At 43.9% G+C, this 24,325-nt stretch overlaps 1 protein-coding gene across 2 annotated transcripts; it reads left to right on the plus strand.

Annotated features, from left to right (window-relative positions):
• Positions 1 to 226: 226 nt before the first annotated feature.
• On the plus strand, positions 227 to 20,132 carry HHATL (hedgehog acyltransferase like). 2 transcript variants are annotated; one of them, XM_074283180.1, is made up of 13 exons: positions 227 to 597; positions 4,000 to 4,157; positions 4,830 to 4,967; positions 6,117 to 6,184; positions 7,686 to 7,799; positions 8,277 to 8,471; positions 9,418 to 9,627; positions 9,784 to 9,955; positions 14,470 to 14,614; positions 17,369 to 17,404; positions 17,917 to 18,118; positions 19,152 to 19,293; positions 19,822 to 20,132. In XM_074283180.1, exons 3-13 carry the CDS (start codon positions 4,862 to 4,864, stop codon positions 19,944 to 19,946), a joined length of 1,515 nt encoding a protein of 504 aa, XP_074139281.1. In that variant the 5' UTR covers positions 227 to 597; positions 4,000 to 4,157; positions 4,830 to 4,861; the 3' UTR covers positions 19,947 to 20,132. The 2 variants fall into 2 exon arrangements, with proteins under 2 accessions (XP_074139281.1, XP_074139280.1); XM_074283179.1 differs by having other exon boundaries at positions 331 to 471.
• The last annotated feature ends 4,193 nt before the right edge of the window (positions 20,133 to 24,325 follow it).

Below are 24,325 nucleotides of genomic sequence, written 5' to 3' on the forward strand. Positions count from 1 at the left end.
TTTAGATTCCATGATCTTCATCCCTTTCCAGTTCTAAATTCCAGGCTATCATTGCATTAAAATCTACCCTCTCAGATCTGCAGTCTCCTTGCTGCTGCCCCGTGCCCATATACCCCCACTCCCTGAGCAATCCCTGAGGCTCTGCCCTGGCCTCTCCTGCAGCCTGCCTGTGACTGGCAGCTTCCTAACCAACCCCCTCTCTGCAGAGCTGAGCTGGGTGAACACCAGTTCTCTGCAGCCTGGGCTCCACTCACAGCTCAGCTCTGCCTCCTCTTTGGGCTGGGAGGGAGGGGGAGACCCAGGGGCCAGACACACCCCTTGCCTAGGGCCCCCAGAGCCCTGCTGGACCCGCTGCTGGACAGACAGACACAGCCAACCCTAGTGTCAACGTACTCCCCCTCCCAGGGGCTCCGTCCAGCTTTGCTGGCCCCGCAGCTGGACAGAGGGACAGAGGAACAGACGGACAGCCAGGTGCCAACTCTCCCCATTCTGTGGGCTCAGCACTGCCTGCTCCCCTCCCTTCCCCTCACCCCACTTGTGGCTCCCCTGGGACGCTCTCTGGGGACAGTGCCAAGGGGGCACCAACAGTTTCTCAAGGTCAGTGCCAAGCCGATGCATGCCCTTGCCAGACTAGAGGCGCTTCTTACTCTTTGGGTGTCAGGGGCACACAGGCTGGGAGGGGGACTCAGAAGAAATAAACTAGGAACCCCCAGGACCTATCCCCCTCCCCCATCCCCCAGTATGCTTTCTCTCAGGAATACAACCAAATCTGGGGCAGAAGTGCAGGATGAGAGGCTGCCAGGACAGAGGCAGTGGGGCAGGGGTGGGGGAAGGTCAGCAAAGTACTAGGTCTGGTGCCTGACCCCCCAGATGGAGCATCCACATACCCCTTTCTTCAGTCTCACTTTAGTCCCTAGAATCAATCTGGATGGGGGCAGAGCAGTAGGGCAGGGGGAATTCCCAACTGTGGCCCCTTCATATACACAGGCACCTACTTCCCAAGACCCTTGCAGGAATGCCGTGGCTGCCCGGGCCTTAGGAAGCTAAAATTGGAAAGGGACGTGTGGGAGGCAGCTGACAAAGCTATTTCTCTCGCCTTGCCTTACTTCTCAGTTCCAATTTCAGTCACTTACTCCATTAGCACTATCCCCCAGGGCCCTCGGACCTCCTATGGTCAATGGGAAGGCATCTCCTGGAGGGGAGGGGCCGCAGGGTTCTGGAGCTGAAAGAGACCTTAGAGATCACCTAGTTCAACACGCTCATTTTTCAAATAAGGAAACCCCCAAATGAGAATAGTGACAAGGTCACAAAGCGTGCAAGAGACAGAGGTAGGATTCAAACTCAGGTCTTCAAACTCTTTGAGTCAGTGCCCTTCCCACCTTACAAAGTCCCAGTGCAGATTTAAGCAGTGACAGGTTAGAGACTGTACTGCACCCCCCTGACAGTGGTGGGAGAGCCGGCAGAGGATCTGAGGAGCTGGGAACTCTGGCTCTGACTTGCTGCTGTGTGATTGAGAAAGTCCTTTTGGACTCCAATCTCTTCCTCTGTAAAATGGGGTTATAGACATATTCCTAATGGGTTTTTCTAAATAAAACATGAAGTAGAAACAGAGTAATGCTGAGAGTGGGAGTGGGGGGTTGTGGGAAGAGAGGGATATGGAAACCTGGTTCTGTCGGAGCAGATCAGTCTCATGACTGCCTAAACAACCACAAAGAGGAGGAAGTATGTGTATGTTTGTGTCCATTTTACAGATGAGAAAACAGAAGGAAGTGACTTTTCTAAGGTCATGCAGTAAGTAAAGAGCAGAGTTGAGATTTAAACCCATATCCTCCTGCCTTAGAATTCAGTGTTTCTTCTGCTAGCAAAGGACAGGGATTTTGTCACTGTGGCTAGAGCCACACGGCTCTCACCACTGATCTCATCCTGCAAGGACAGATTGCTTAGAAGTGTTCTTGCTGGTTACTACAGAACTCTACCCAGGGAAGGCAAGCATGGCTCAGCAGTCTCAGGAACTTTGCCTCTGACCTTTCCAGAGTCCCTGTTCTAGAAAACCCCTGTCAGGACCCACTTGGAGTCATTGTGGAACTGGCCTCTGTCCCCGATGAAGCAGTTGGGTCCCAATGAACATAAGGAATCTGGGGGGAGAGAGAAGGAAGGGAAGTGATAAAGAGGGAGACAAATGGGAAAGGAAGACAGGGAGGAGTAGATGGAAAGGCAGGGAAGGCTGGTTGGAAGGGAGAGGGAGGAAAAAAAGGGAAAGAGAAAGAAAAAGACAAATGGAGAGAAGGAAGAGAGAGAAAGGGGGACAGCAGGAGAAAGGGAGAGAAGGAAGGAGAGAGAGAGATCAGAAAGAAAAGGCTTAGATGGAGGGAGGGGAAAAGGGAAAGGAAGACATAAAAAGAGGAAAGGAAAGAAGAAAGAGAAGGGAGGAAAAGAGATAAAAGGAGAGGTAGAGAAGGAAGCAGAAACTCAAGACCCTCATAAAGTATGTTATTGGAAAAGGGCAAACTCCTGTAGGCAGCAATAAGGTGGATGAGAGGAGGGAGCTCTCAGGAATCCATGTGGAGGATGGGGACCCCAATAACCCAAACCATCCAATAATCTACAACCACCCCTTTGGACCCCCAGTCAGTATAACCAAGAGATGCAGTATCCTCCACGGAAGAAGCCATCATGAGGTTTATTGTTCAAGTCCTAACCCAACCAGTAATTCACAGAGTGACATCCCTCTTCTCAACAAGTCCCTTCCTCCTTGTGGGGCCTCAATTTCCCCACATGTAAAATGAGGCAGGTTGGATAGACTCCAAGGTCCTGTCTCTGTATCAGACATTGGAAGGAAGCCTCCTACAGCATCTAGTCCAACAAAGCAGGAATTTCTTCACTATCCCCAGCAAGGGGTCTTTTAGCTTTTGACTACAGACCTCCAGGGATGGGGAACTCATCCCCTCTAGAAGCAACCCATTCCAGCTCTAATTGTTAAGAAATATTTTTTCCATATATAAAGCTGAAATCTGCTTTGTGAGGGGGGATCAGGGAGGAGGATGGAGATTCAGTAAAAGATAGGGCAGAGGCAGATTAAGTGAGGTGATGGGAGCTAAGTGAGGGAACTACAAAATAAGGGAATGGGGCTCTTTGTTGGGGGTGAATACTCAATGAGGAGATAGGGGCAAAGTATGGATGAAGGCTCAATGAATTGGGAACTCAGGATGGGGGCTCAATGATGGCTGAGGGTTAGGGGAGGCATTGGACTCAGTGAGGGGGATGGAGACTCAGTAAGAAGGCAGGAAGTGTGGTAGAAGGGATAGAGCTTGGTCTTGCCTTGGGATCCCAGCTTTGCCACTTCTGGATTCTTTTGTAGGTCTCTTCCCCATCTGATGCCTCAGTTTCCCCATAGGGGAAAATAAGACAGATGGACTAGATGATCTAAGGTTCTTTCCAGATCTAAAACTTATGATTCTATGACCTTCCTCCCAAACAGGAGTCCCAATGTACAGGCAGAATTCTTACCCTAATTGCCCCTGTAGCCCAAGAGCAAAGCAGGGTGTTTCCATATGCCCAAGATTGGATGGCTGCTTGGAAGACCTGGGATTGAAGACCCTTGTGGGACAGGGACCCCTCTTCTGTGGGAGAAGAGAAAGTCATTTAACCTCTCAAGTCTGTTCTTTCATCTATAAATGAGTATATTGCTATAGTAACATATATATTAATATATCATCCTGTGATGTAGTGGAAAGGGTGATGACTTATTAACTGGGTGACCCTAAGTTTCCTAACAAACCTTTCTAAATGTCGGGTTCCTCATCTGTGAAGTAAAGGGGGCAGGGCCAGATGGCATCTAAGGGCCCTCTGGGAGCACTCAGCCCTAAGATGTGGATGGGAAAGGAAAGGAGCCGTTGTTCAGTGTGTCCAGCCTGGGAGCAGGACAGCCTGGCATAGGAGGCCCCTGAGGAGGAGGCAGGGAGATAAGCTGGCCTTTCTCCACCTCCCCTCCCTTTGCAGGAACCTGAGCCCTGGCCCGTGGTGGCAGAGCCAGGGCAGTAACAGGAGCAGGCTGGCCCGGGAACCAAGCTCCTGAAAGGGAGGCAGCAGGAGGGACCAGGCCTCACGCACCCTCCGAGCCCACTCTAAGGCTCCTGGGAGACCCAGACCTCAGCCAGGTAAGGACCCTGTCCCCTGTGCCATGGGAGGTTCCCTGGGAGATAGGAGAAGTTCTGGGGGGAGAAGGGTGGGGAGTGGGGTGGTAGGCTTGAAGGGAATGGCTCCCATGGATTATGCATGTTTAGGAGCTCAAGGGTGCAAGCCCCAGCCCCGGAGTGGCCCTCTGGAGATCCAGATTCTTGGCCTGGCCTTGCACCTCACTCACTGTGTCTACTTGAGCCCTCTCTGAGTCTTAGTTTTCCTAACTGTAAAATAGAGTCAGCTAGAACTGCCCTGCCTCCTCCATAGGTTACTATACAAGCCCAATATGAATCCAAGGACATTTCCAAAAGGAAAATGGCTTGAAAAAATAGTAAGTGAAGAATTCACATTAATATTCTTTCAGTGAGACTGACTCTGTGAAAGAACTATTATTCTTTCTATCTCCTTAGTCTGGGGGATCCCACAAGAGCAGAGCTGGGTTTTGCCTTCCCACTGGGGGAACGAGTTTGCTTGAGGATGGGGGCTATGGTTCCCTCCCTCAAACTAGGAATTCCCAGGGTAGAGCATCAAGTCTCCCCAAGAGAGGCAGATAGACTGAAAAGGGCAGGCCACAGGGACCCCATTGATGCTATCTTGCTTGGGCTCTAGTGACAAATGAGCAACTAACCTGGTTGGATCTTCTCCCCCAGCTCCAGGGCCCCATTGGTCCCCTTCCTCTAGGATGGGCATCAAGACTTCCCTGCCCCCTCCTGAGCTGGCCATCTATGCCCTGATTCTTGTGGGTGGCCTAGGCTATGCAGGCAATGGGCTCTTTGAGGCATCTCGAGGTAAGCCCCTCTATTGAAAAAAAAAAAAAAAGGATTCTTTGTCATCTTTGGGGGGGTGGGAGGGGAGGGATACTTGAAGTCAGGAAGACCTGAATTCAAATCTAGTTCCATACACTTAATAGCTGTGTGATCCTGGACAAGTCATTTGGCTGCTGTCTGCCTCAGTTTCCTCACCTGTAAAATAGACATAATGATAGCATTTGTTTTCCAGGGTCATTATGAGAATCAAATAAGATGATAATTGTAAAATGTTTAGCACAATGCCTGACACATTTGCTATTGCTGTTGTTTAGTCATTTCTTTTGTGTTCAACTCTTTGTGACACCATTAGGGTTTTTCTTAGCAAAAGATACTGGAGGGCTTTGCCATCTGCTTTTCCAGCTTATTTTGCAGATGAGAAAACTGAGGCAAACTAGGTTAACTGCCGTGCCCAGGGTCCACCAGTAAATGTCGGAGGTCAGATTTAAACTCACAAAGATGAGGTTTTCTGACCCCAGACCTACTGTCCCAACTACTGTACTACCTAGTAGGTGCTATATAAATCTTAACCCTCATCATTACACATACTTAGAGACTGATACGTAGACACTGAACAACAAACACATATGCCTAAATGCATAGATCACTTTCAGAGGTGGTGAGCTCCCCGTCCCCTCAAAGCAAAGACCAGAGGATCACATCAGAGACAGTGCAGGTAATACATAGAGGTTTCCTATTCAGGGATAAGTTGGATGAAAAAGCACCTCCTATAATACACACAGATATAGATATTTGGGGAAGGGTCCCAGGCTATGAAGTGATCAACAGATGCTCTGTTTCTCACAGTTCTAGAGAAATTAAATGACCCACCTAAGGTCACACAGCCAGTATGTGTCAGTGACCCCAGGAGTATGACTGTGGACTCTGTGGCTTCAAAGAAACAGGCAAAGATGGACAGAAGGCAAGGCAGACTTAGAGAAACACACACACACACACACACACACACACACACACACACACACAGCATTTATAGGGACACCTTCCATCCTTCCCTCCCTCTCCCTGGGAAAGGGCTCCACCTTCGCCCTCAGAGAAAGCAATGATGGGACCCAATGAACCCCTTTCCAACTTCAGCAACTGAATGACAGTGATTTCTACAACTCTTTTCAGACAACATGAACAGGAAGGCGTTCAGGGAGTCGGTGAAGCCTGGCTGGCATTACATTGGACGAAAGATGGTGGGTACCCAATTCCCATCTTTCTTTCCCGGGGCCAATAGGACTTCCTTTTTCCTAGGGCAGGAATTACCCCTACCTTCTCACCCCATCCATTGCTCCTTCTGACTCCTGCCCCCCCCCCCCGTACCTCTGAGCCTCCCATCCATCTCCTTTCTATAATACAGCTGCCTCATTACATCTATTTCCTTTCCCAAGCCTGCTTTTCCCAGAGCAATCACATTCCCAACTGAAACTGATCCCTCCTAGGTTCCTTTCCCTCAGTGTCCCTTCTATCCACCAACCAAATCCCCATGGTCCTACTAGAATCCCTTTTTTAAGAGGATCTGGATTTTAATGGAAGTTATAGAATCCTAGAAGTTGGGGCCAGAAGAAATAATAGAGATTCTCTGGTCCAAACTCTTCATTTTATAAGTGAAGAAATGAAGGCTCAGAGAGATGCACTGACTCATCACAAGTCTCCCAGCTAACAAGTGTCAGAGCTGAGATGACCTGATCTCATTGGCTCCCCAACCTTTTTGAGTCTGAAGACGGTGTTTTAACTTTAATCTCTCTGAGCACCCACTTTTCATCGCCTGGGATGGTGGTTGAACTGCTAATAATTTGCTGATTAACAAAACGCAGCTATGAATTCAGGAATATTTTGGAATGAATTGATAGGCTATTAATCACAATAACATCTATATGTACATGAAAATACTACCATGTGAGCCATCATTACCCTCTGGATCTATCCACTCATTTATTGCACTCACTCATTTGTATATTCTGTCAGTGAGTGAAGCTTAGTTTGCATGTGGATTTATGAACCTTTTGTAATAGATCACACAACTGCCAGAAACCCCCATTTGTACCCATTACCTTAATCCAGTACATGATTGAGCCACTGGATCTACAAGCATATATTTCACCCTCATTGTGTTCCAGGTTCTGTGCTAAGAGCCAAAGTAGTAGTGGTGGAATCCCAAGCCTAGGGGAATATATTTGGGAGTAGGGCAAGTGAGAAAATTTCTTTCCTGGTCTCCCACCCTACTTGTCTAAATAACCTTAGACTGAATCTTTTTGCCCAGCCAGTGATGAAAATCTATCCAAATATCATACTGTTCAAAAGAAGAAAAAAAACCCAGATAACTGCATTTCATATGCACGGGATTTAACCCCAAGTCCCCTCCAATCTCCAACCCAAAGTGAGAGCTCTGGGATTTCTTTCCTTCCTTTTTTTGTCAGACATTTCAGTCATGTCCAACTCTTCATGACACCATTTGGTTTTTTCTTGGCAAAGATACTAGAGGGGCTCACCATTTCTTCTTCTCTAGTTCATTTTGTAGAAGAAGAAATTAAGGCAGCAGGATGAAATGACTTGACCCACAGCTAGTGTCAAGTCTTCCTGACTCCAGGACCACATTCTATTCCTATGGCACGGGAAACCTCACCCGGCCCGGACACGGAAAGGATTGACAGATTGATAGCTCTTTCTCGATTCTGTCTTCTTTCCCTCTGCCAGGATGTAGCCGATTTCGAGTGGGTGATGTGGTTCACCTCCTTCCGTAACATCATCATCTTTGCCCTCTCGGGTCATGTGCTCTTTGCCAAGATCTGCACCATGATTGCCCCACAGGTGAGTTGGGATCCCCAAAGGTAAATGTCAGCTTGTTCAGCCCTTGCTTGTCCTATATATGTCTCCCTTATGGCCTCACATGTCTAGGACTCTGACAGAAAGTCTTTACCCAAATCTAGACTCTCTGAGGGTTGGGACTATTTTGTCTTTATTTTTGTATTCCCTCAATGCCTAGTATTGTGTCTAGCTCACAACAGGCGTTTAATAAATAATTTGACTTGAACAGAATGTCAGAGCTGGAAGGGACTTTAGATCATACAGTGTCAAAACTGAATCATGCCTCAGAGATCATCCAATATATATTCATTTTACAGGTGTGGAAACTCAGGCCCAGGAAGGAGCATGATTTACCTAATGTCACACAGAACATTGTCCTAGAAAGGTGGGACTCAGGTCTCCTGACTCCCGACAGAGAGCTAGCCCAGTTCCCTCCATGTCCTCCACTGAGTCTACTCCCCTGTTCTTTTTCTTCCCCAGTTCCGCTCATGGATGTATGCAGTGTACGGATCTCTAGCTGTGCTGGGGACCATGGGCCCCTCCTACATGATGCTCCTGTTAGCCCATTGCATGGGTCTCTATACAGTTTCCCTCCTCAAGCAGCAGTGGCTCTGCTTTATCCTGGGTCTCGCTAGTCTGGCCTCTTTCAAGCTGGAGCCAGTCAATTCATGGCAGGTACATCAGAGATGGGGGCAAGGTTGGGGAAGGAAGGAGAAAAGACAGGTCATGGCTAGTCAAGGAAGAGTCCCAGGCCCCTGGAAGGGAATGCAGACATATACTGTCCTGTCCTTTTGTTTTACAAAAGAGGAAACTGAGTCCTAGATTCTGCTATCTTTTATCTATCTATCTATATTTATTTTTATCTGTATCTATTCATCTATCTATCCATCAATCTATCTATCCATCTGTTTATCTATCCATCTCTCTATCTATCTATATCTATCTATCTATCTATCTATCTATCTATCTATCTATCTATCTATCTATCTATCCATACTACATACATACATATATCTATCTATTTATCTGTCTGTCTATCTATATATATGTATCCATCTATCTATCTATCTATCTATCTATCTATCCATCTGTCTATCTATATCCATCTATCTATCTTTATCTATCTATACTACATACATACATACATCTATCTATTTATCTGTCTGTCTATCTATCCATTTGTCTATCTATCTATATCCATCTATCTATATCTATGCATTCTATATACATAAATACATCTATCTGTCTGTCTGTCTGTCCATTCGTCTATACATCTGTCTGTCTATCCATCTATCTATCCATCCATCCATCCACCTATCTATTTATCCATCTATTTATATTCATCTATCTATCTATCTGTCTTTCTGTCTATCTATCTATCTATCTATCTATCTATCTATCTATCTATCTATCTATCTGTATACAGTTCCAAGAACTATTATAAACACTACAAATTTGATTTGGTTGGTGGGATGATACACAGGCTGGAATGATCAGGATGGGCTTCCTGCAGGTGGTGGGATTTGAACTGGGCCCTGAAGGATGAGGAGAATGTGGGCTGGGGAGGGGGAAGATGCCGAGATGCCGCCAGTGAGTGCGGTTACTGTTCTTTCTCATCCAGAGCGGGTTTGTAACGGGCACTTTTGATCTTCAAGATGTGCTGTTTTACGGGGGCAGCGGCTTCACGGTTTTCCGATGTATGAGCTTTGCCCTGGAGAACTGTGCTCGATCAGAAGGCAATTACTCCTTCCTGGACCTGCTCAAATACAACTTCTATCTCCCCTTCTTCTTCTTTGGACCCATCATGACCTTTGACAAGTTCCATGCTCAGGTAAGGAATCCAGGGGGGATGAGCTCCCTTGAGGGCAGAGCTGCATTCCCCCCCCACAACATAAACTCAGGGTGGGGGTCTCCCTAAGGGCAGGACTGTGACTCTAATAGAGTAAGACCAGAGCCAGGTAAGCATCTCCTCCTCCCCCACCCCCAGGTGAGCCAGCTGGAACCTGTTCGAAGGGACTGGGAAATGTGGCAGATCCGTACCCAGGCAGGACTCAGCCTGGTCTCCATTGTGGCTGTGGACGTGTTCTTTCATTTCTTCTACATCCTTACCATTCCTAATGACCTCAAGTTCACCAACCGGCTCTCAGATTGGGCCTTAGGTGGGTGAGGACTAGATTGTGGGATCTGGCAGGGACCAAGGGTCTTTCCCCACTTGCCTGTGACTCCCTCCTCTAGGGCCTATCCTGATTCTCTCAAACAAAATGTCTTAGAGAAAGTGTTTGAGACTTCTGGAGGACCCTGGACCTGTAGCAGGCCTCCTACCTCAGGTGACCTGAGACTTGGGAGTAGGATATGTCCGTCCTGGAAGAGTAGGCAATATGTCTGTCTATGTGTTTGTATGTATCTGTGTATATGTGTGTGTGTTTATATGTATATGTATAGACATATGTGTTTGTGTGAGTCTGTTTTATGGGTCCATATATTGGCATGTTTATATGTGTTTATTAATGTGTGTTTTATGTGCCTGTGTATACATGTTTGTATGTGTTTCTGTGTCTGTATGTTTCTTGTGTGTATGTTTATATATATATAACACATATATGTTTGTATGAGTGTATTTTATAGGTCCACATGTAGACATTTATGTGCATATGTTGGCTGTTTATATGTGTCTATGAATATGTATTTTATGTGACTGTGTATACATGTTTGTATGTATTTCTGTGTTTGCATGTTTCTTTGTGTATGTGTATAAGTATCTATGTATAAACCTATGTGTTGGTGTGTTTATGTTTTATGGATCCATATATCTACATTTATGAGCATGCGTTGGTGTGTTTACATGTGTCTGTGAATATGTATTCTATGTTTGTGTCTGTGGCTCTCTGTGTTTATATGTTTCATGTGTGTGTGTGTGTGTGTGTGTGTGTGTGTGTGTGTGTGTGTGTGTGTATGGGAAAGGTGGGCCAGAGAACTGAGGCTCAATCAGGAGTGAGCAAAAGCACTCTTCAAAACTCTTTTAGAGAGGAGGACTAATCAATCAATTCAAAAAACTTATTAAGTGCTTGCTTAGTGCTTTCTTCCTCTCAAAATTACTTGGTATATATTTTATATTTATTTTTTCTGGATACTTGTATCCTTTCAATAGAATAGAAGCAAGGACTGGGGCAGGAACTGTTACACTACACTTTTGTGAAAGGCTATGTAATGCTTAATGGGCACCTGCTGAATAGTTCTTGAATTTGAAGAGAATCAAATTTCAAGGCTCTTGTTAATTATTGGGGATACAAAGATATAAAACAAGTTCCTGCCCTCAGGAAGCTTACACTCTAATAATATATACGTGTATACATACAAACATTTACACAAACACTGATAAACATAATTCAAGGAAGAATATAATGGAAGAGAAAAAAACAGACAGAGATAGAAAGACAGAGATAGAGAGACACAGAGAGGCAGAGACTCAGACAGAGATAGAGAGACAGAGACAGAGAAAGAGAGACAGAGACAGAGAGACAGAGAGACACAGAGAGAGAGAGAGAGAGAGAGACAGAGAGAGAGAGAGAGAGAGAGAGACAGAGACAGAGAGAGAGAGACAGAGAGAGAGAGACAGAGAGAGAGACAGAGAGAAAGAAGAGAAGAGAAGAGAAGAGAAGAGAAGAGAAGAGAAGAGAAGAGAAGAGAAGAGAAGAGAAGAGAAGAGAAGAGAAGAGAAGAGAAGAGAAGAGAAGAGAAGAGAAGAGAAGAGAAGAGAAGAGAGAGAGCTAGATAAAATTCTCTCAATCAAAACTTGAGCAGTAGAGATTTCTTTCAGGTGTGTAGGCAGAGGGGGAGTAGTCAAGGAAGGTTTAATGGAGGAAGTGACCCCTGAGATGATCACTGGAGGAAGGGAAGGATGTCAACAGCCAGAGATGAGGAGATGTGTGTCCTAGCTATAAGGGATATTTTATACCAGTTCAGAGAGAGGCTGGCAAGGACCGGATAAAATTGGGAAATACTTTCTTGCCTGCTCTGACTAGAAACTCATATGTATGAAGGGGAGAAATTAGGAGGAGATAAAAATGTAAAAAAAACTGGAGTCAGCTATAAAGACTCTAAATGCCAGGAAAAGAGTTTGCATTTTTGTCTGTGGGCAATGGGGAGCCATGGAAGGTTCCACCGAATCTGAAGTCAGCTCTAGTTTGTGTGCTCCATCCTTTTGGGTTGAACAGAGACAGAGGAACGGGGGCCGGCCCTCTCCTCAGGGAGACTAAGTCTGATGAAGAGATAGGGACATCCTGAGAGCAGATCTGTAAGAAACCAGAGCAGGACCGCATTCCCCATGGTCAGCACAAATAAGATTCAGGCCCTAACAGATTAAACTGGAGAAGGAGGATGGAGCAGGGAGTGTGCTTCACATAGGTCTTCTCTAATAAGAAGCAAGGTGAGCAGCAAATCTCAGAGAATTGCAGACCATTAAACCCTACCTTGAGCCAGTAATGGGCTTGGCTAAATGGGAAGAGTTGTGAAGGGCAGAGAAGACAGATGTGGTGGGCTGGGGCCAGACTCTGAAGGGTTTTGAATGCCAGAGTGAAGGGTCTACACATTATCCAAAGCAAGAGTCTAAACCTAAAACCCGGTTACAAAGGAATCTTGGAGATCTGGGTTCAATTTCTGGCTGTAATTTATTGGGTGACTCTGGGCAATCTCTTTTCCTGTCCAGTGTCAGGCCCAGACCTCAGGTGCAAAGGGAGGTCATTTTATTTGATTTCTGCAGTCCCTTTTTGCCCAGAAATGCTTCTGTGATTCTAAGATTCTCATGACACAGACATGGTCTTGAGGACATGTTATATAACCTTAATTACCAAGATGTGTGTGGGGAGGGGAGGGTGAACATAGGAAATCAGAGGTGTCCTCTTCCAAGACAAAGAAGTTTCTCAGCTTCAGCTGTTCCCTGGTCACAGACTGGGAAGAAGAGTAATTCAGGTAGATAGGAAAGGAGAGAGGAGGTAGGGATTCTATCCAGGGAGAGGGTCCTGGAGAATTCTGGATCTGAGGGTTCACAGAAAATTCAGAGCAATCCCTCAGGTCACTTTTACCTTCCCATCTTGGGATAGCCTCAGCTTCCCAACCATTTCCTCTCCCAACCCCCCTTTCCTCCCAAGCCAGGGATGACGCCATCTCCTCTCCTCTTGCCCAGATAAAATTTTAGTCCTTTTTGTCCTCAAACAAAGAGCACCTTTGTGCAACTGTCTCCTCGCTCCCTTGGCCTCTGCAGCATCCTCCCACAATAACAACTCCTATTTCTGAGGCGCTTCAGAATGTACAAAGCACTTTACTCAAAACAATCCTGGGAAATAAAAAGTACAGGGGACTCACTTTACAGAGGAGGAATCTGAGGTCAAGAGAGGTGAAGTTATTTTCCAGTGTCAATTGATAGAGGAACAGATACAAGATTGATATAGAATTGATTTTCCAACCAATTGATATAAGGACAGAATTCAAGTCCAGATTTCCTGACTCTGAAAAAAATAAGCCAAAAAAAAAAGCTACAAACAAACAAACAAACAAAAAACCAAAAACTGAAATCCCAAGAAGGGAACATGGAAAAGTCAGGTGTCCTGACTTCTAGCCCAAGAGTCCAGAACAGAGGAGATAATAATCTCCTGCGGTCTTGCCTTGGCAGACGTCTTTGGGGGTGTTCTGTCCAAGTTGGAGTTTAGGAAAAATACAAGCTAGAACAAGTCCAGAGTGAGCATGATGGTGAGGGGCCCAGAGACAAAGCCATATGAAGAATATCAGAAAGGACTGGGCTTGTTTTGCCAGGACAGGAGAAAACTTAAGAGGATGTGGAACTTCTCTTAAAGAGAAGGATTCGAAGGACATGGAAGGTTTATCCTGCTAGATCCTGTCAGGCACTTAGAGAATCAGGTTGAGTTCCAGATCAGAGGCCAGGTCTTAGCCAAATATAGGTATCAAATCAGGGCACAGTAGCTGCTTACGTGAAGTTCCCTTTGTTCATACAAAGAAAGAAAACCATATAAAGAAAAACTTTCTAACACTCAGAACTTCTGCAGGTGGAATAGGGTTTTGAACCCTGTCCCTGGAGAGCTTCAGATGGAGGCCACCTAGCCACTTTTGAGGGACGCTAAACCTCCTGGGACTCAGGCTCAAACAACTCCTTCCAACCTCAACTTTTAACCCTTCCATGGGCTTGACTTCTGCCTTAAGATTCTACTCTTTGAATCAGACCCCAAAACTCTGCAGACAAAGTAACCACTAAGATCATTTGATGATCATTGTGTTTGACTTCCTCTCAATGAAGCTACAGATTTTCAGTCACTTTAAGATATCCTCTGGTATTTTGGACAGAAATCTAAGCAGGAAGGACAAGGTCCAGCTCATGCAGGACCCAATGATGAAGACTGGGGCAGTCATTCAATCCGCAGGATTAAGAGATCATTTTAAGAGATTTTCTCAGTAGTCCCCTTGGAGAACTGGAACCCCAGAATGGAAATGGGAGTGAGGGTCCCAAGCTCAGGATAAAGAAGGCTGGACAAGTCACAAAGGGACAGGAGGTCTCCCTCTTTAGGTTCTATAGAGGGTGGCTGAGGGGGGAGGATCTGCCTGGATGTTGAGAGGTGGGTGCAATGACTTCAGAGTGCATGACCAAGTCCTTGTTGGCTCCCAGCGGGCCTGGCCTACTCCAACCTGGTGTATGACTGGGTGAAGGCAGCCGTGATGTTTGGCGTGGTGAACACTGTGGCCCGGCTGGATCATCTGGACCCACCCCAGGCCCCTAAATGTATCACAGCTCTCTATGTCTTTGCGGAAACGTAAGTCTGTTCCCTTCCCACCACCATCACTGCCATGGGGCACCAGAGGCACCTTGTCCTGGCCCCTCAGAACCTCCCCATTCCACTCCTCTGCAAGAGCTCCCTAAAAGTCCCCTTCCCCTCCAGATTCTAGTTTCCTGAAAGCCCCCTGTTCCTATGAATCTCCAAGATGGGTAAGACCTGAGAGGGCATTTGGTCCAACCTAAATCCAAGCAAGAACTCCTCTAGAGGATCCCCTCTGCATAGACTTGCTCTCCTGCTTTTGTTTAAAGACCCCTGATGGTAATGTACCATAGAATACTTAGACCTACCCTTGCCCTGCAGGTCACTCATAATGCTGATTCTTTAGGGGTTATATGTGCAATTTCCCAAATTTCCCTTTTCTCTTCTTCTTCAGTTCTGGCACTAATGCTATGTCTATCAGCAGTAGCTTGTCTGAGAAACGTATTGCCAAGGAACATGGATTGTCCATTCAACTGCCTATCAAAGTCCGGACATTAGACCTTGCTCATCCACTTGATCTTGGCAATGCGGACTATTAGACTTAGTGCTACTGTGTGAATGTGAAATCCATTGAACAGGTTCTGAAGTGTTCAAAGGCTTGGTGCAGTTGACACAATATCATCGCAAATAGAAGCATCTGAATGACTTTAGCATCTATAAAGAATCTTTGCATTCTATTTCATCTTTAGAGAATCCTCCATTGAATATACTTTGCTTATGACAAATACTTTTGGCAAGCACCGGTTCTTAATAGGATACTCTAGAATTTTACCAGAATTTGAAACTAATGTGGTTTACTGGCCTATAATTAACAGACTCAACTGTCTTTCCTTTTTAGAAAATGAGAACATATTTTTCTTTCTCCGGTCTATAGTAGCGATCTCATTTTCTACAAACTTTCTTTTTAAAGTTTTATCTCATCTTTATTGATGCCTTTTTATTTTTACATTCCATTCATTTCTAAATATATTCAATAAGCCATCCTTGTGACAAAGATTTTAAAAGAAAGAGGAAAAAGGGCAATTCAGCACAACCAACCAACACATCAAATACTCTGAGACTTTTCAAAGACCACTGAGAGTAGCTCATCAATCACACCTTCCAGTTCTTTTCTCCATAGAATGTAGTTTTTCTGGACCCATAATTAAACTCATCAAGATGACCTAGATGATTTCCTACCAGCTCCTTATATATTTGAGGGGGTTTTTTAACTTCTTATTAGTCATCTTTCTTTTTCCTTTTTAGTCCAAAGAGTATTATCCTTAGCAGAGAAAAAAGAAGCAAAATAAGAACCCAGTAGTTCTAATATCTCTCTTTGATCTTCCTTTTGCCCCTCAAATGGCTAATAAGCCTTTTCTGTTATCCTTAGCATTTTAAGTCATTCTCAGTTGATTATAAGCTTTGGCTTTTTAATCCTTTTCACATAGGTCAATAAGGCACATATTGTATTCATTTCCCATTCTCTTCCCTTGCTTCTGTTTTCTACACCTGTCTTTAGTGAAAATATCACACATACATATTTGATATATATACTACCAACAAAAATATGCAAAAAGTAAAATATTATTCCCAAAAATTTAGCCTTTAAGAAAACATTACTAAATGAATTAACAAACAACTTTATTTCCCTTGAGAGCAAGAAAGCTTGCCTTTCCTTCCCTCTCCTTCCTCCCTTTGTCTTCTCTTGCCTTCCTTTGCCTTCCCTTCCCTTCCTTCCCTTTCCCTTTCCTTCATTTTTCCTTTAAATATATAACTAGTGTTCTCATTCTGCTTGTCATTCTGCATTATCTCAACAGTCGTTCTATATTTCTTTGTAAGTAAATGTCTTTTTAAAATTGAAGTGGTCATTGAGTCTCCTGTGCATTCAAATAGATTTCTTTGGAGATATTTGTTCTTTGGAACCTTTTCCTCTGGAATTATTTTTCTTCATGTCTTTAGAATTCATTTTTGAGAAATGCCCAATCATCCTGAATTTCAGAAGAGTTTTAGTCAATGGGAGTCTATTTATCCTTTCTCTAAATTTTGCTTTCCAAAAATCTACCCTATATATTAATGAGCACTTCAAGGTTTTCAAAATACTTTATCTATATTATAGATGTAATGCTTATAAAAATCCTGTGAGATAAGTATTATTGACATTATATCCTCCATTTTTTCAGCTCAAAAAGCTGAGGCTCAGAGAGGTTAAGCGATTCACCCACTGTCACATAGCAAGCAAATATAAGAATCAGGTCTTGAATTTGTCTTCCTGACACCAAATCCAACATGTTTCCCACTATTCTATACTCTTCTCATAGCACTATCAAGTTATGTCTGCTATTCTCACATATCTCCCTGAAATACTGCTATGCCTTCAGGCTTTCCAAAGGCATCCCTTTTATTCTCAGAGCTCCCTGAGACACCTTTGTGCCCCCTGAGTCTCCTTGAGAAATCCCTATACTCTTAGAACTGCCTGAGATATCCCTGCTCCTTTGGGACTTCCTGAAACACTCTAGTTCCCCCAGAGTTCATTGAACATATCTGTCCCCTCAGCACACCCTGAAACACTTCTGCCTCCTGAGATTCCCTTGTTGCCTGTCCTAAGAGCCCCTCTAAGATATCCTAATCCCTTCAGAGTATCCCTAGACTCCCCTCTCTCATAAGGGCTCCCCAAAGCTCACTGAGATATATCTATGCCCCCTTGGGGCTCTGAGATATCCATACCTCCCTGGGGCTCCTTCCTCCATCACTTATTTTTTCTCTACATCCTAGGCACTTTGACCGTGGGATCAATGACTGGCTGTGCAAGTGAGTTGACTCCTACCCGAGGTGTTGCATTCTGGGTGGGGGGAACCCTTGAGCCAAAAGGGGACAATGTCAGGTTGGGGTGTGGCCAATGCTGGAGTTTGCTGTTTTTGATTATGTGTATTTGTTACAAAGGATTCTTCTTTCTTTTTTCTGCAATGGCTGGGGGAGGGAGGTTAAGAGGGAGAGAAAGTCAATTTGCATTCCTTGAAAAATATATAATTAGAATGAATGTAGGAAATGAAGGAAGGAGAAAAGGACCATTAGATTTAGATAGTTCCCGAAGCAGGGCTTCCATGAGTGGAATACTCAAAAGTAGCATTTTAGGTTCTGGAAATTGGCAATGTCTTTGGGACACACTGGACAATCGGGGAGTGCGGAAGGGGGGCAGCTGATCAGGGGACTTTGAACTACCCACCTCCCCAGATTCTTCTGCTGCAGTGACTTACACTCTCCCTCTACTCTCCCAGTCTCCCTTGCAGGCAGTTAACCCTCTCCTCCCCTCTCCCCTGCAGATATGTCTATGATGCTGTTGGTGGGGAGCACCACTCCGTGGGGCCAGAGCTGGGGGCCTCCCTGGCCACCTTTGCCATCACTACCCTGTGGCTAGGGCCGTGCGATATTGTCTACTTGTGGTCTGCCCTGAACTGTTTTGGTCTTAACTTTGAGCTTTGGGTACAGAAGCTTGCTGAGTGGGGACCATTGGCCAGAGCAGAGGTGAGCTGGAGGTGGGAGAGGGGAGGGCCAGGAGAAGAGAGAAGGAATATGGCAGAAGACTTCAAGCAGAGACTGGGGAGCTCCTCACTCCCCAACTCACTTTATGTGCTCCCTCCCTCTGGATCTTATCCCCAAGTTACCTAAATGTTCTACTAAGCAAGGTCTGAGGCTGGAACAGACTACACACAGTTCATTTATATTGTCTAATTGGTGTGAATACCAATGTGTTCACAACATCAGTGTGTTGCCCTGGAAGGAGCCCAGAGCCAGAAGGTTTAAGACCTGACTTCTAGCCTGTCTTTCATACTGATCTTCTTTATGACCTTGGATGGCAAGTGATTTCCTCCATCGGGTCTCAGTTTCCTCATTTGTAAGAGGAGAGGGTCGGACTGGATGGTCTGTTAGACCTAGGAGTCTGTGATTCTATTACTCATAATCACACTAACTAATCAATAATATTAGCGTTTCTATAACCCTTTAAGTTTAAAAAGTGCTGAAGTCACATGTTGCAAGTATTATCTCCCCCATTTCACAGAAGAGAAAATTGAGGTTCATAGAAGGGAATTATCTAAGGACACACATCTAAGAATTGGCCAGCCAGGTTTCCTGCCTGCAAACCCAGAACTGAAGTGAGAGCAGGGGCAGGAAAGGGAAGATTATCCTTGGTTTCCTATTATCCAAGACCCTACTCACTGGATAATAAAGAGGGAACTATGTATTTAAGGCCCCTGAAGTCTAAAGTTCTGTACTTCTCTGACCCTTCTTAACTCTTCCTCCTCTTCTCTTCTTCCTCCTCCTTTTTCTTCGTCTGTTTTTCCTCTTCTTCCTCCCCTCCTCTTCTTCCTCCCTTCCTCTTCTTCTTCTGCCCCTCCTCCTCTTCTTCTGCCTTCTCTTTTTCCTCTTCTTCCTCCTCTTTCTCCTCTTCTTTCTCTTTTCCTCTTCTTCCTTTTTTTTTCTACCTCCCTCTCTTCTTATCTTTCCTCTTCCTCCTCTTTCTACCTCATCCTCCCTCTGCTTTTCTTGGGCTGGACAGGCCTCAGTGTCGGAGCAGATGTCCCGGAGAGCTCGAGCTCTCTTTGGAGCTGCAAACTTCTGGCTCATCATCGTGTACAACCTCATGTCTCTAAACAGCCTGGAGTTCATGGAGTTAGTGATCAAACGCCTGCTGCTCACAGGTTTGTTTGGGCCATTGGAGACCTGCAGGGAACAGAGAAGGGGAGGGCAGAGATGGGAAGCCCAGAGGCCAGTAGGCTAAATGACTAAGCCTGGCCAGTGAGAAGGAATCTTAGGCAGAAATTTCTACTTAATTCAAGTCACTAACTAACTTGTGAAAGTCGATAATTCTCTATGAGCCTAGTTTCCTTCCCCATAAAATCAGATACTCTCTAATGTCCAGCTCCCACAATCCATGCATGTCCCAGGGTCCCTAGCTCTGACAATCTGTGTTCTATATCCCAAGGGGCCTCCTAGCTCTGAGGTTCCCTGTCTGAAATCCTCACCCAGCTCTAAATATTGCACATATGCATGTGTGTACATGTATGTATCTGTACATGTGGGCACCATTACGGGCGGCGGGGGGAGTCAAGCTTTGTGTTGTAGTGGGCTGAGGAGAAGAGAAGTAGAGAAAACTTGTGGCCTTAGCCAGCACAAGTGTGGAGACTAGGTCAGGAAAAAGCACCAACAACCTCATGCTGCTTTCCTAGGATTCCCCCAAAGCACTTTGGTCATCCTGTTTGTCACCTACTGTGGTGTGCAACTCATTAAAGAAAGGGAGAGACTCCAAGCCCTAGAGGAAGAGAAGGAAGCCGCCAAAGAGAAGGCTGCATAGGGAGAAACAGGAGGAAGAAGACAAAAAAGAGGAGGAGGAGGCATCATCCCTAGCCTTCCCCCAAGACCCTCCAAGCAGCCTGAGCAGCCCTCTTGCCCCTTGCCCTCCATTCCCCCTGACTCCCTGTTTCCAGGCCAAAAAAGAGAAAAAGCTTTCAAGACAGAATAAAAATTTTTGCTACAACAACTTGATGGGTCTTCCTTCTCTTCCAAAAGATAGCAGCTGGGCTGGGTTTACTGGATCACAGAACCTTGGTATTAGAAGGGCTCTCAAAAGTCAAAGCTACCTGAACAGGAAAGCCCTCTACATACAACACCCCAAGACCCAATCAGCATGTCTTCACTGGAACATTCCCAGTGAGGGGGAATCATGGCTTTCTGAGATAGCCTCTCCCTCTTTGGGATTGCTCCAATTGTCAAGAAACTTTTCCTTGCATCAAGTTTATTAAATATGCGTCTTTCCCGTTCCAATCAGAGCAAATCTACAGCCCTGCCGCAGCAGAAGTTCCGTATATTTAATCTGCCACTAAGTGTTAAGGGGAGCTCCTCTGGAGTCAGGGAATGGCAAAGAATTGCCATATGTGGAGTGTGCCGGCAGCTGACAGCTGGTGTATCTGGCCCTAATTGTAACCAGATCACCTTTGGTCAGTGGCAGTCTATGATCAATGCTATAGCAATATATATCTGCCATTCCTAGTTCCATGTCTTCACTGTTCTCAGACCTACTGTGCACAGAACCACAACCTTTGTAGAATTCAATTCAGCAAACGTTTATTAAACCTCTACTATGTGCGGAACATGGTGGGGCTAGGCATTGGGAATACAAAGACAAATGAGAATGACCTTGGATTAGATGGCCTCTGAAATGCTCATAGTAAGTCAAATGCTTGTTGACTAAAATTCCACAGTTCTGTGGTCTGCTGACCTCGTTACTGTACATATCTTAAATGGCAGGACATTTCTGAAGAGACACATCCAGGATTTAGACCTAGATCTACTACATCTCTATTTTTTAAAAAATGTTTTTTCAATCATGTGCAAAAAAAATTAATATCCTTTTTTTTAACTTTGAATTTCAAATCCTTTCCCTCCCTTTCTCCCCTTCTCTCTCCTTGAGAAGTCAAGCAATTTGATACATGTGGAATCATGTAAAACATTTCCCTATTAGCCATGTTGAAAATGCAGACACAAAAAAGCCCCAGACCAAGAATAATAAAGAAAGTTTTAATATGCTTCAATCTGCATTTAAACTCCTTCAATTTTTTTCCCTTGGAGATGGATCATTGTATTGCTGGGAATAGCTAAGTCATCCACGGCTGACCACTTTGTTATTAGTGTTACTATGTACAATGTTTCTGTTCATTTCACTTTGTATCGGTTCATGTAAGCCTTCCTATGTATTCTGAAAAACATCTTGCTCATCATTTCTTATAGCATAATAGTATCCCCTCACAACCATATACCTCAGCTTGTTCAGTCATTCCCCTTCTGATGGGCAATCCCTCAATTTCCAATTCTTTGCCACCACTAAAAGAGAAGCACTGTGTGTGTGTGTGTGTGTGTGTGTGTGTGTGTGTGTGTGTGTATTTTTTTCCATTTAAAAAATCTCTTTGGGACACAGATCTATTAGTGGTATTACTGGGTGAAAGGCATAGTTTTTTATAACTCTTTAAGCAGTATTACTCTCCAGAATAGTTGTATCAGTTCACAATTTTACCAACAATGCATTAATTTACACACATCTATTACCTTTCTGTTTATTAAGCACTGGATCATCTGATGTTACTTTATAACTCATTTGTGGACTCATTTCTTAAAAAGCATTCCCTATTCCTCAAACAAATTTTCTGCTAAGAAAACTATAATGAAGTACTGATACTTAAGCATATCCTGAATTTAAAAATCATGCTTTATAGCTGAGAGTCTGATTAGAACTATGGACTTTCCCCTTGTTATTTTTTTAAATACTATTGGAACTCAGACCTGTGGAGGAGGAAGGAGTTTGTGTCCAAAGGAGAACTAGAGACCATTATTGATCACAAAATAGAAAATTTTGATTACACCAAATTAAAAAGTTTCTGCACAAACAAAACTAATGCAAACAAGATTAGAAGGGAAGTAACAAATTGGGAAAACATTTTTTACAGTTAAAGGTTCTGATAAAGGCCTCATCTCCAAAATATACAGAGAATTGACTTTAATTTATAAGAAATCAAGCCATTCTCCAATTGATAAGTGGTCAAAGGATATGACAATTTTCAGATAATGAAATTAAAACTATTTCCACTCATATGAAAGAGTGTTCCAAATCACTATTGATCAGAGAAATGCAAATTAAGACAACTCTGAGATATCATTACACACCTGTCAGATTGGCTAAGATGACAGGAACAAATAACGATGAATGTTGGAGGGGCTGTGGGAAAACTGCGACACTGATGCATTGTTGGTGGAGTTGTGAAAGAATCCAACCATTCTGGAGAGCAATCTGGAATTATGCCCAAAAAGTTATCAAAATGTGCATACCCTTTGACCCAGCCATACTACTACTGGGCTTATATCCCAAGGAAATACTAAAGAAGGGAAAGGGACCTGTATGTGCCAAAATGTTTGTGGCAGCCCTTTTCATAGTGGCTAGAAGCTGGAAGATGAATGGATGTCCATCAATTGGAGAATGGTTGGGTAAATTATGGTATATGGATGTTATGGAATATTATTGTTCTGTAAGAAATGACCAACAGGAGAAATACATAGAGGCTTGGAGAGACTTACATCAACTGATGCTAAGTGAAACGAGCAGAACCAGAAGATCATTATACACTTCAACAATGATACTGTACGAGGATGTATGCTGATGGAAGTGGATATCTTCAACATAGAGAAGAGCTAATCCAATTCCAATTCATTAATGATGGACAGAATCAGCTACATCCAGAAAAGGAACACTGGGAAATGAGTGTAAACTGTTATTTTTACCTTCTGAATCCAATTCTTCCTGTGCAACAAGAAATTCGGTTCTACACACATATATTGTATCTAAAATATATTGTAATATATTTAACATGTATAAGACTGCCTGCCATCTGGGAGAGGGGGTTGGGAGAGGAAGGGAAAAAATCTGAACAGAAGTAAGTGCAAGGGATAATGTTGTAAAAAATTACCCATGCATATGTATTGTCAAAAAAAAAGTTATAATTATAAAATAAAATAAAAATTAAATAAAAAAAGAAGTAAAGAATTTAAAAAATAAAAAATAAATAAAAATAAATACTATTGGAATATCTGAATTAAAATAATATTTCTAAACACTTAATTTGAAGAGATCATGTATAGAACAAGCTTTTATAGAATGTGATTTTTTTTCTACTGAGGCAATTGGGGTTAAGTGACTTGCCCAGGGTCACACAGCGAGGAAGTGTCAAGTGTTTGAGACCAGCTTTGAAATCAGGTCCTCCTGACTTCAGTGCTCTATCCACTGTGCCACTTAGCTGCCCCTAGAATGATCTTTCTAAGGTACAATTTGGAATTTATTTTTCAAATCCTTAACATAATAGTTATTTGATTCCTAATACTTTCCCCTTTATGATTTTAGAAAGAGTTACATGTTTAAATCCCTCACTAAATCACTATCTTCTGTTTCAAAACCCTCTGACCTCACACCCAGCTCCTGGAACTTTCTCATTCACCAATATTCTTTCTACCTTCCTTTAAAAAATCTCTTTGTAGCCAGTCTTAACGCTTCTTTCTCAAGTTCCAGAGGTTCTCAAATGGAATAGAGGTTGGTTGACTGCTTATTAGAGAGTTTATATAGGGATACATCCAAAAGGTTGTGATAACTTCAAAAGATCCTTTCTAACTTTAGGATTGTATAGTACTATGCAAAATTCTACTGTGCCTTCTCAAATTCACTTTGTTAACTTCTTTCTTCTTTGCATCCTCCTTCCCTTTCCCCTTTTTCTCCTTCTTCTCTCTCTCTTTCCTTTTACTTTCCCTTCCTCTCTTTCAGCTAAGGTAGAAAATAAACTTATCTGAGTCAAAACAGGGCAGCAATATGCTGAAAGTATGAAACCCCCAAGCTTCTATCTCTTTTCCATCAGGAGCATTTCCTCCTAAAATGCTTTCAAGGTTTTTGCCTATTTGGTTGGTTATTTTGGCTCTGTGACACCCCACTGTCCTCCCTCTTGCTTCCCATTCCTACCTAATATTTGCCTTCTCAGTAATTCCTAAAAGCACTATGGCACATAGAAGTAATTAGGTGGCCCAGTGGATAGCATTCTGGGCTTGGTATTAAGAAAGTTGAGGTCAAATTCAGCCTTTCCCCCCATCTTTGCTACTTCAGTAATTAGCGAAGTGCTCAGTCCATAGTAAGAGTAAGTAAAT

This window comes from Sminthopsis crassicaudata, chromosome 1, assembly GCF_048593235.1.
Source record: "Sminthopsis crassicaudata isolate SCR6 chromosome 1, ASM4859323v1, whole genome shotgun sequence".
Lineage (NCBI taxonomy): Eukaryota > Metazoa > Chordata > Mammalia > Dasyuromorphia > Dasyuridae > Sminthopsis > Sminthopsis crassicaudata.